This window comes from Tetrao urogallus (genome assembly GCF_951394365.1).
Source record: "Tetrao urogallus genome assembly, chromosome: 4".
NCBI lineage: Eukaryota > Metazoa > Chordata > Aves > Galliformes > Phasianidae > Tetrao > Tetrao urogallus.
Window position 1 is genome coordinate 70,651,249 of NC_136817.1, and position 12,159 is coordinate 70,663,407.

At 52.4% G+C, this 12,159-nt stretch overlaps 1 protein-coding gene across 1 annotated transcript in view; it reads right to left on the reverse strand.

The window, feature by feature from the left end:
* The window catches only part of DYSF (dysferlin), a gene marked incomplete at both ends in the record, with an annotated part of 38,135 nt that extends 25,984 nt beyond the window's left edge, over positions 1 to 12,151 (reverse strand). The window contains 10 exons of the mRNA XM_079534539.1: positions 455 to 553; positions 3,608 to 3,670; positions 6,170 to 6,243; positions 6,403 to 6,568; positions 8,832 to 8,993; positions 9,619 to 9,720; positions 10,498 to 10,539; positions 10,785 to 10,811; positions 10,942 to 10,971; positions 12,071 to 12,151. Of these exons, the coding sequence (XP_079390665.1) occupies positions 455 to 553; positions 3,608 to 3,670; positions 6,170 to 6,243; positions 6,403 to 6,568; positions 8,832 to 8,993; positions 9,619 to 9,720; positions 10,498 to 10,539; positions 10,785 to 10,811; positions 10,942 to 10,971; positions 12,071 to 12,151 (846 nt within the window). The remainder of the gene's footprint in view (positions 1 to 454; positions 554 to 3,607; positions 3,671 to 6,169; positions 6,244 to 6,402; positions 6,569 to 8,831; positions 8,994 to 9,618; positions 9,721 to 10,497; positions 10,540 to 10,784; positions 10,812 to 10,941; positions 10,972 to 12,070) is intronic.
* Positions 12,152 to 12,159: the final 8 nt, after the last annotated feature.

Sequence of the window (12,159 nt, forward strand, 5' to 3'; positions counted from 1 at the left end):
CCTTGCTGGGTGCGTTTCCCGTAGGACCAGGCAAGGTTTACCCTGCTTTGGTCCTACTTGGATTTTGTGTTATTGTTGGCACTCCTTGCAGTGGGTCACCTAAATCCCCCACCACCACCACTGCCACCCCTCAGCAATCTCCACTTTTCCTTGTTCTCCCCAAAGGGCAGCATTCCCCCCTCTCCTCCACCATGTAGTGAAACAGCAAGATCTCAAAGGCTGCAAAAGTGGAAATGCTACCGGAACACACCTTGCAAAGAAAGCCAGCTTTTCAAAACAGAATAAATGGTTGTTTTTAACAAAATCACCTGGGGAAAATCATCAAATGTTTGGGTTTGTTGGTTTTTTTTTTTTCACCTTGGAAGAAAGAAAGGCTCGACACTCAGAAACAAAACCAAGCAGAAGAACATCACAGCTGGGGTGCAGCGAGGCGGACCCAAGGCGGGCCACTTACCTGCAGGGTGTCAAAGCCCTTCTCCAGGTAGGAGCCACACTTCTCCCTCTCCCCTGTGGAAGCGTAGAATTTGCTCCACCAGTCAATGAATTCTTCCTCCTGGTGGCAGAGAACAGCGCAGTGACACATCCCTGCGAGCGCAGCCCGGCGGCTGAGCTTACCCCCACCTATGGGGCTCAGAGTCACAGAACACAGAGGGATGGAGACCTCTGAGATCCCCCCAGAGGAGCTTTTGCCCCATCTGCTGTTCAAACAGCATTCCAGCTCTGGGGGATGCTGTTCCAAGAAGAAAACGGTTTTACGAGAGCAGCGCTTCTGAAAGCGGGTGCAGGCGAAGATGAAGGGGCTCTGACTGCGATTCCTGAAACATTCCTGAGAAATAATGATGTCTTATTTTAGAAGTCCGCAGAATTCCATCGCACTGACCTCATGGAGGAATCGTAACGGAGCTTTATTGGGTTTATATTTTAAGCCAGCGGTGCAGACTCTAAACTGCTGTCTTGAATAGACATTGTTTTTAATAGAAATATTACATAAATGAGCTGCGAGGCCTCCGTGCCTCCCCCCCTTTTTTTTTTTCCTTATTTTTATTTTTAAAAATGCTGCCTTTCATCGCTTCCCCTGTTTTATTGTTCAGAAAGCCACGCTCCGACCACCGCGGCTTTACTGCGACATTCCACAGGTGCTGAGTTACAAAGAAAGCACTCGGGCTGATCCAGGGTATCTTCTGCACCCTGAGACACAGCCAGGTTAGATAATTCTGCTGATTTCTACTGATGGAGAGAAAAAGAGCACCGGGAATGGTAACGGTGAAGGATGTTCATCCATCCAAATGGAAAAGAGGGGCTGATGGCTGCGCCCTGAGAGCGAATGGCTGGGGATTTGGTTCAGCCATTGGGTGACAGCCAACAGCGTCCCTGGGGTTTTCTCTTGGACGTGGGATGGGATGGAAGAGGGGCAGAGCTGTTTCAGCCAGAAGAAGCTGAGTGGGATCCTATCAGTGACCCAGCATCTCCCCAAGCACCCAGGGTATCGGGAGAGCCCTCAGCAGCAGGGTATCCCTGTACTGACAATCCATGGGCCATCTCCAAAACAAAGACATTTGGATTCAAAACAAATTCCTTTACACTTAGAACCTCACCAAAACACTGCAGACCCCTTTGAAGATACAGCATCCTGGATCCAGATAACCCAGAGGGGGTTGAGTTGTGATGGATCTCAGTGAAGGGCTTTACCCAGGGGACACAGACATGGCTGAGCACGTAGCTATTGGGGGCACTAAGCTCCTTTCCTCCTCCAGCCCCCTAAATAAAGACCTGACGTCCAACACAACCCAACACAACTCAACCTAACACAACCCAACCCAACTCAACCCAACACAACACAACACAACTCAACCCAACACAACTCAACCCAACACAACTCAACCCAACACAACACAACCCAACACAACACAACTCAACCCAACACAACCCAACCCAACTCAACCCAACACAACCCAACCCAACACAACTCACCCCAACACAACTCACCCCAACACAACACAACTCAACCCAACACAACTCAACCCAACACAACTCAACCCAACACAACACAACTCAACCCAACACAACCCAACCCAACACAACACAACCAAACCCAACACAACTCAACACAACACAACCCAACACAACCCAACACAACTCAACCCAACACAACACAACCCAATGTGTTTCACAAAATGCACTGGACAGGTCATTTCAGCTTGGAGCAAAAAGAGCTGTGGGAAGCTGAGGATTTGCCTTGGAATGGGTGTGTTGGGTTCTGGTGAACCTCAGCCACGCCACAGGTGGGGAAACTGAGGCACAGACAGGTTACTGGCCGGACAGCAAAGCCAGGAGCAGAACAGGTATGGCAGAACTGAAGTCTTAACCATTATTTTTGCTCTTCTAATAATTTCACGTGTCTCTGGGGGAATAATAGATAATCACAGCACTAATAAATATTGCCTCTAGAGAAGCTGAGCCACTGCCCCAGACTCAAGACATCCCCACAGCTCCCATCTGGGCAGCAGATTTCCTGCTGGGAGGAAGCTTTGCAGCTGGGACGAGCAGATCTCTGCCAAAACAGCTCGACCCTTTACGGGTTCACCTCCCCTGATGTTGGTTATCGTGTTTCTGCAGATGGTACCCTGGGTCTCAGCCTTGGAAAACACCACATCCGCACTCCTCCTCTGCTCCAATGCGAGTCCCAGCCAGGAGACCCCGGCCAAAGCACTGGGATGGATGGGTCACCCTACACCCAGGGAGCTGAGGAAGACTTTTTCATGCTCATCACCTCCCCACATCCCTCACCTCAAGCTCTTCCCAAGGAGGAATTTTCCCCTGGGTTATCCTCAGCTTATCCTGATCCTTCAGCCCTCTGCAGAGACCTGCCCTGAGCGTTGTCCCACGCACTGCCATGGGCTGTCCCCAAGCACATCCCACGCCCCAAGCACGTCAACAGCAGTGCCATGGGCTGTCCCCAGGCATGGACAGAGCAGCAGGAGAACAAAGCCAGCCAGAGGGGACAGCTGGGCTGCAGCACGGGCCATTGGCACCCGCTTCCACCGGGAGATATCCAACACCAAGAGCCCTTCCAGCTGATGGTAACAGGATAAGCCGTAAAACATGTGCTTTGATTTTGGAACTAGCCAACACAGCAAATAACCAATCATTCCAAACGGTTTGCAGATTCAGACTTTTTGTTTTTTCTTTGATTGGGATGGCTTTGCTGACTTGCCATTCAAGGGTTTATTTGTGTTTCATACAACCGAAGCGTCCCAAGCCACAGGGAGCCGTGGGGATTCAGCTCCTGTTTTGCCTCGCTCTGTAAAAGCAATCGAAAAAAGAGGAGGATGGAAAACTGCCCCCAAACAGTTCCCTATCCAGCACGGTTCTTAAAAGGCATCCATCCAAAGCAGGTCGAAAGCACAGAGCTTAGCAGACACCTCCCTCTGTTCTGTGTTTTTGTGGGACCCCAGCGACCAGCCCCAGTGGGACATCCACGCCACATCTGCTTGACTGCTGGTCATTGCAGAAAGAAATGTCTGTTTTTGCTGATCTTTACATACATATACACGTATAGTTCATTAAAGCAATTAATCAAGCAAGTTAGAAATGAAGCAATACCTACTTGAGGCTCGGACCGAGAAGCTGGAGGGTTAATTAGTGCTGAGCTGGTCATGCCCTCCACAAGCTACAAATTAAAATGACTGGTTAGCAACGGGGTTAGAGAAACAATGGTTAACAGATAAAAGCACACTGGAGGAGAAGCGCTGTCTGTCCCAACACGGGGCAGCACCTCCTCCTATGAGCCAAGGGCCATGGAGTCCATAACACAAGGGGCTGGGGTCCAACTGGGCACGTGGTGGAGTTTGGGTCAAGCAGAGAACACAACCCACAGCCGTGCCGTGAGGGATGAGGTGATAGTTGGACCTGATGGCCTGAGAGGTCTTCTCCAACCTTCATGTTTCTATGATTCTGTGAGCAGTCATGGAGGGGTGGGGTGGGGTTGGACTGGGTGGTCTTAAAAGCCATTTCCAACCTTACTGTTTATACAGTTGTATGAAGGAACATGGTGGAAAAGGGTTGGGGTTGGACTGGGTTGTCTTAAAAGCCATTTCCAACCTTACTGTTTATACAGTTCCATGAAGGAACATGGAGGGGATGGACTGGGGTTGGACTGGGTGGTCTTAGAAGCCATTTCCAACCTTACTGTTTATACAGTTGTATGAAGGAACATGGAGGGGATGGGCTGGGGTTGGACTGAGTGGTCTTAGAAGCCACTTCCAACCTTAATGTTTCTACAGTTCCATAAAGGAACATGGAGGGGATGGGTTGGGGTTGGACTGGGTGGTCTTAGAAGCCACTTCCAACCTTACTGTTTATACAGTTCTATGAGCAGGCATGGTGGGGATGGGTTGGGATTGGACTGGGTGGTCTTAGAAGCCATTTTGAACCTTACTGTTTCTACAATTGTATGAAGGAACATGGAGGAGATGGGTTGGGGTTGGACTGGGTGGTCTTAGATGCTACTTCCAACCTTAATGTTTCTACAGTTCTATGAAGGAACATGGTGGAAAAGGGTTGGGGTTGGACTGGGTGGTCTTAGAAGCCATTTCCAACCTTACTGTTTCTACAATCCTATGAAGGAACACGGAGGGGATGGGTTGGGGTTGGACTGGATGGTTTTAGAAGCCATTTCCAACCTTAATGTTTCTACAATCCTATGAAGGAACATGGAGGGGATGGGTTGGGGTTGGACTGGGGGGTCTTAGTGGTCTTCTCCAACCACAGTGGTTCCTTGACTCTGTGAACCCTGTGATGGTTTTATCAACTTCTGCAGGAGGACTTTGGGGTTGTCTTTCCTGCTCTGCTTCCCAGAAGGATGAGGAGCAAGGAGAGAGCGTGGAGAACAAGGAGAGAGCAAGCAGGGCTGACCCACACCACGCACGTGGGGAGGCCACCCGCACGTCCACGCTCAGCCCTCGCGCAGCCAAACCATGCGTGCATCCTACAGAGGAGCAAAGCAGGAAGGCTGAGCCCAGAAGATCCTGCTGCAGAAATGCTGCTTTTGTGTGGGCCCCAGGAGCTGCTTTTCTTCGCGTTTGCTAACTGCAGCCCTGCACACAGCCTGGCTTTAAGCAGACCTCAGGCTGAACCTCCCCCTCCTCTTGCACGCAATGCACCACGCAGCCTCAGAGCAGAGCAGTTCGGCATCTGTTTGTTTTCTCCCTCCTGACGGGGACAACACAGCAGTCCTTTGTTCCCATCATCCAGCAGAGGGATGGAGGCCAAGCTGGGCAGGCCAGGGAGCAGCTCCAGAGCCACACACCGTGCACACCTGGGAACTGTCCCCATCCTCGTGAAACTGAGGGCTCCTTCATCCCCTGACCCCTCCGCGGGTGTGGGACCACCAGCACGGCCATCACCCAACCTCTGACTGCGGGAGGAATGGGGTCAGGGCCAGGATTTGGGGTCGGGGAGGGAGACGGTGGGAATTCTGAGCTGGCTTTCCAGGAACAAACCTGCTGCCTCCTCCCCTGCTCCCCAAACAAAGGGCAGAATTGAAAGAAACAAAAGGAGGAGAACCCATCTGGGATCCAACGGAGCCACTCAGCTCACGTTGGAAATGTTTGCTTTGGTAAAGAAAGCCCAAGCCTTGCGCTCTGAAAATGCTGAAAAGGAGCATTTTTGGCCACCTCCCTCCTCTCCAGGACTGGCCCAAGGCTCAGATGTTTTCAGCTCAAAGCAGCCCGAGGGCTCCAGGCATCTACTGGGGGCTGGAGAACCCCCTGCAGCCCCGTGCCACCCCACCCCAGGGATCCCACTGCAAGAACACCGTGCCAGAAATGCTCAATTTTGCTGCTGCAGAGCCAACCCTCGAGTGGGAGGATATTGCAGCAGGGCAAGCAGGGAACAAAACGCTCCTCAGTGATCCAAAGAGGTTTGCAAAGGTAAAAATAAAAAGGCTGACAGGGAGACATTCCGGTGCACGGCACCAAGGTGGCTGGGTGTGCATAGAAAGGAATGCATCCCCATATTCCTGGATTTGCTGGGTCTGGGGGGACCTGCAAGGTGCCTGCACCACTGCAGCCCCTCTGCCCCTCACAAGGCACTCCATCCTCTGCATCCACAGCCCTCCCTGCACGTCTCCCTGCACCCATAGCACGCAAAGTGAGGACTTTCTCCGTACCTGGGTGGGAAGGAGAGGCTCTTTGTCATCAATGTCAATGAGGACATCATCCCTGGGCGTGAGGCTTACATCATCTGCAATGAGGGCAAGGATAAACACGGGCCCCAGCTGTTAGAGACCCCCACAGCCACCTCCCGACGGAGCTCCAGGAGCGAACTCAGCCATGCCCAAAGGTTGGGCACGTTGGCTGTGACACATCCCAGCGGAGCCCCCCACGGCCCCTCCTAACGTACCTGCATGCTCCTGGGCACCGTCCGTCTCCCCACCGTAGGGGTCGCAGTAGAATTCCTCCAGAGAGCGGATGGTGCACTGCCCCACCACGGGCCTGCGGCCGAATGGGCGGTTGTCGATGATTTTGATGATGATGGGGGGGCTGTAGAGGCTCTCGCTGGGCAGACGCTGCGGACGCAGGGCAAGGAAGATGTAACCAAATGGGGAGAATTATCTACGGTTCTATGAAGGTCCCTTCCAACCCAAACCATTCTATGGTTCCATGAAGGTTCCTTCCAACTCAAACCATTCTATGGTTCTATGAAGGTCGCTTCCAACCCAAACCATTCTATGGCTCTATGAATGTTCTTTCCAACCCAAGCCATTCTATGGTTCTATGAAGAACCCTTCCAACTCAAACCATTCCATGTATCATTGAAGATGCCTCCCAGTTCAAACCATTCTATGTATTTTTGAAGATCCCTCCCAGCTCAAACCATTCTATGGTTCTATGAAGGTCCCTTCCAACTCAAACCATTCTATGGTTCCATGAAGGTTCCTTCCAACCCAAACCATTCTATGGCTCTATGAATGTTCTTTCCAACCCAAGCCATTCTATGGTTCTATGAAGAACCCTTCCAACTCAAACCATTCCATGTATCATTGAAGATGCCTCCCAGTTCAAACCATTCTATGTATTTTTGAAGATCCCTCCCAGCTCAAACCATTCTATGCTTCTATGAAGATCCCTTCCAATTCAAACCATTCTATGCTTCTATGAAGATCCCTTCCAACTCAAACCATTCTATGCTTCTATGAAGATCCCTTCCAACTCAAACCATTCCAAGTATCTTTGAAGATCCCTTCCAACTCAAACCATTCTATGGTTCTATGAAGATCCCTTCCAACTCAAACCATTCTATGCTTCTATGAAGATCCCTTCCAACTCAAACCATTCTATGCTTCTATGAAGGTCCCTTCCAACTCAAACCATTCTACAGTTCTATGAAGATCCCTTCCAACCCAAACCATTCTATGGATCTTTGAAGATCCCTTCCAACTCAAACCATTCCAAGTATCTTTGAAGATGCCTCCCACTTCAAACCATTCTATGGTTCTATGAAGATCCCTTCCAACTCAAACCATTCTATGCATCTCTGAAGATCCCTGCCAGTTCAAACCACTCTACAGTTCTATGAAGGTCCCTTCCAACTCAAACCATTCTATGCTTCTATGAAGATCCCTTCCAACTCAAACCATTCTATGCTTCTATGAAGGTCTCTTGCAACCCAAACCTTTCTGTGGTTCTATGAAGATCCCTTCCAACTCAAACCACTCTATGCTTCTATGAAGATCCCTTCCAATCCAAACCATTCTATGGATCATTGAAGGTCCCTTCCAACTCAAACCATTCCATGTATCATTGAAGATGCCTCCCAGTTCAAACCATTCTATGCTTCTATGAAGATCCCTTCCAATTCAAACCATTCTATGCTTCCATGAAGATCCCTTCCAACTCAAACCATTCTACAGTTCTATGAAGATCCCTTCCAACTCAAACCATTCTATGCTTCTATGAAGATCCCTTCCAACTCAAACCATTCTATGGTTCTTTGAAGATCTCTTGCAACCCAAACCTTTCTGTGGTTCTATGAAGATCCCTTCCAACTCAAACCATTCTATGCATCTCTGAAGATCCCTTCCAACACAAACCATTCTATGGATCATTGAAGGTCCCTTCCAACTCAAACCATTCCATGTATCATTGAAGATGCCTCCCAGTTCAAACCATTCTACGTATTTTTGAAGATCCCTCCCAGCTCAAACCATTCTATGCTTCTATGAAGGTCCCTTCCAACTCAAACCATTCTACAGTTCTACGAAGATCCCTTCCAACCCAAACCATTCTATGGATCTTTGAAGATCCCTTCCAACTCAAACCATTCCAAGTATCTTTGAAGATGCCTCCCACTTCAAACCATCCTATGGTTCTATGAAGATCCCTTCCAACTCAAACCATTCCAAGTATCTTTGAAGATCCCTGCCAGTTCAAACCACTCTACAGTTCTATGAAGATCCCTTCCAACCCAAACCATTCTATGGTTCCATGAAGGTCCCTTCCAACTCAAACCATTCTATGCTTCTATGAAGATCCTTTCCAACTCAAACCATTCTATGGTTCTATGAAGATCCCTTCCAATCCAAACCATTCTATGGATCACTGAAGGTCCCTTCCAACTCAAACCATTCCATGTATCATTGAAGATGCCTCCCAGTTCAAACCATTCCATGTATCTTTGAAGGTCCCTCCCAGCTCAAACCATTCTACAGTTCTATGAAGGTCCCTTCCAACCCAATCCCTTCTGTGATTCCCTCCAGCTCCCAATGATTCTCTGGTTCTAACGACTGTCCAAACCAGCTCTACCAGCCAACCCCACAAAGAGGTCCTCACCACTTCCATGAAGAGCACACAGACGTCGAAGTTGGGGTTTTTCTTGACATTCTTGATGACACAGGACTGCACAAGCTGCCCCCCGCACTCCACCAGCAGGCTGGGGGAGGTGACACTGGCCAGCTGGTAGCTCTTGAGGTTCCTCAGCCCCCAGGCCAGGATCTGCAGGGCAAGAGGAACAAGGAGAAAAGACTGAGCCAAAGGCCTTCCTCTGCATTTGCCTTCAGCCTCTCGACAGTTGCAGACCAGGTGGACAGCATGCTGCTGGGAGAGCAACGAACCAGGTCAGCAACTGCTTATCTACCAACAGAGCATCTCTGCTTGGGGGAACCATCGTCCTGACGTGAGGCAGATTTGCATTCTAAAAAGCAAGGGTGGTCCTGGTCTGTGCTGTGCCCCAGGATCTGACCCTTCCATGGGGCTCACTGCCCCAGGCCCCAGCTCGGTTGGAGCCTTCTCATCACCCTGGAAATAGGAGGAGTGCCAAGTGCATGAAAGGAACAGAGGATAAATGGAAACTGGCCCACTGGGACAGCTACACCCAGGAGGAGTGGAAGGCACGTGGTTTATCCACGCAGGGCAAACCTAGAGCCAGATTTGCTGTTATAATGGTACATGGAGATCTCTGGTTGGTAGCTCATGGGTCGAACCAGTTCCCAGCCCTGCAGCCATGCAGCTGCCTTGCAACCCATTCCAGTGTCAATCCCTAGCAAGGATCCCCATTAAGGATGCCACCCTACCCATGCCACCCTCTTGCTGGCTGCCCCACACACTCCCTGCCACTCACCTCGATGGCCGTGCGCTGCAGGACCGGTTTGATCCCTTGGGGGACCATGAAGATGTTGGGTTCCCGTTGGGGTGGTGGGTAAGGCAGGTCAGAGTCCTCAGACTGAAAACCAAAGAGCAGTAGCATCAGCTTGGGCCGCCATCCCCATCGCCCTCCCATTCTGGTCCCCCAGAGCTCCCATTTTCTGCTGAAGTCATCCCCACCCTGATGGAGGAGGAGACAAAGCTAAATCTATCCAGCGTCAGCTACAGGGAGGGATGGAGAGCAGGGATGGAGCAGCAGCAGGAGGGGATGGATCAGCACAGCACAGCTCCTTGAGCAGGCAGGGATGCTGTGACGAGCCCCACAAGTGCCACCAGCGCACCATGGTGGGACAGAGGGCACTCAACAGCATCACCAAGGAGGTTCAAGCACCGGAGGTCAACGCCACAGCCATGCACCCATTAACTCGAGCCATGGGCTACCCACTGCCCGCAGGTATCAGGACTGGGCTCAGGTAGAGCCCTCCGTGCAGGCTGTGGGCAGAAGGATGCGCCCACCACCTCACCAGCAAGTGAGGGCTTCAAAATTTGCCCTCATAGAGCAGGGAGAGGGACCCAGAGCTCCCTGCTCACTGACAGAGGCTGGGCTTGGCACCCTTCCATCGGGAAGGAGCCTGATGGATCACCTGATGGCTTGTTAATTACTGCGAGGGGCACCAGAGACTCAGGGTGGCATTGGGGTTGGGGTCAGTCTTTCAGATGCAGCCCTTGGGGGGTCGGTCTGATGGGGACCCTGTGAGGCAGGAGGGCCAGGCTGTGCAGCTCCCTCTGTGGGGTTTCCAGGCCGAGGCAGAGGAAGGGAGGGCGAAAGGGAGAAAGGGTTTGAGCACAGAGGTACCCATCGGAGGAGCCCCTCGTAGAACAAGGCAGGGGCACAGAGCTGCAGTGCCCCGTCCACACGCAGCAGCAGCAAAGAATGGAGGAGAAAGAGCAGAGAGACGGTTACTTTGGCACGCTTCCCCCAGAGGGGCACAGCATCTCAGGCACGCTCATCCCACCGAGGCTGACCACCAGCCGTGTGCCACTGGGAGCCCAGCTCAGAGCCCACCTCCCTCCTGCATCCCTAAAAGCCCAGAGCGATGGATTCTGCGCCCCCGTGACGATGATGAGATTGGATGGACTCACCTCATCCAGAGCAGAGGACAGCTCGTTCTGTTTGGGGAACAGAAGGAGATTAGGAAACGGAAGCAACTCTCGCCCACGAGCCCATCTTAACGCTCTTAAAGCAAAGGGAAAGGGACGCGTTCCACTTTCCCGCCCAGTTTGAGGAGGAAGGCATTACCTCGAAGCCAGGGATGTGGTGGACGGCTGGCTGTGAAAGAAAGACACGTTTTCCTCAACGTTTTGCTCAAACAGCAAACAGCAGAGCCCTGCCCCTGCCCCAACACCGGGCTCCCAAATCGCCAGGTGAGGGCAGGGCTCTGTCTGCAGTGGGGAGCACAGCAGGACCCCCAACCCGGGGCTCAACCCCCCCAACTCCTGCAGGTCCTGCACGGGGTGAGGAAGGGCTGGGCATCACCTCCTTCATCCCACCAGCAGCTGCAGACCCACGTGGAGGCAGCAAGCAATAGCACAGCCAGCACCAGCATCCCTGGGGGGCACAGCCCCAGTCCCCATAGCAATCCCCGGTCTAGGATCCGGAGCGTCCTCTGTGGCTGCAGCATGCAGGCAGCGGGGTGCTCTGCAGGAGCAGCAGCTGGACCTGCATCCGTGCAGGAGAAGGATGCAGGAGCAACAAGACATGCATCCCTGCAAGAGGAGCAGCAGGACACACATTGGTGCAGGAGAAGCACTGGGATCTGTATCCATGCAGAAGGAGCAGAGGGACATGCATGCCTGCAGGAGCAGCAGCAGGACCTACATTGGTGCAAGAGGAGCAGCATCTGCATCCATGCAACACGAGGAGCGCTGGGACCTGCATCCCTGCAGGAAGAGCAGCAGGACCTACGCTGGTGCAGGAGGAGCAGCGGGATTTGCATCCATGCAGCAGGAGCATTGGAACCTGCATCCCTGCAGGAGAAGCAGAGGGACCTACACTGGTGCAGCAGGAGCAGCGGGATTTGCATCCATGCAGCAGGAGCAGCAGCAGGACATGCATCTCTGCAGGAGGAGCAGAGGGACCTACATCGGTGCAGGAGGAGCACTGGGACATGCATCCCTACGAGAGGAGCAACACGACCTGCTCTGGTGCAGCTGGATCTGCATCCACGCAACAGGAGGAGCACTGGGACCCGCATCCCTGCAGGAGCAGCACTGGGCCATGCAGCTCGCAGCCCCCAGCACCTGGACCGGCACCAACCCCCATCCCTCCGCTCTGCTCATCGCGCTCCCACGCTGCAAGTTGCCGAGCCCAGCGGGGACAGCAGAACAACCGTGCCGTGCTGGGTTGGAACAGCAGGAGGAGAGCTCACCTTTTCCCTCTGGATGAGCTCGAAGGCAGCCAGCAGCTCGCCGACGTTCCTGCTGCCTTTGAGCACGGGGTGCCAGGAGAGCCGCGGTG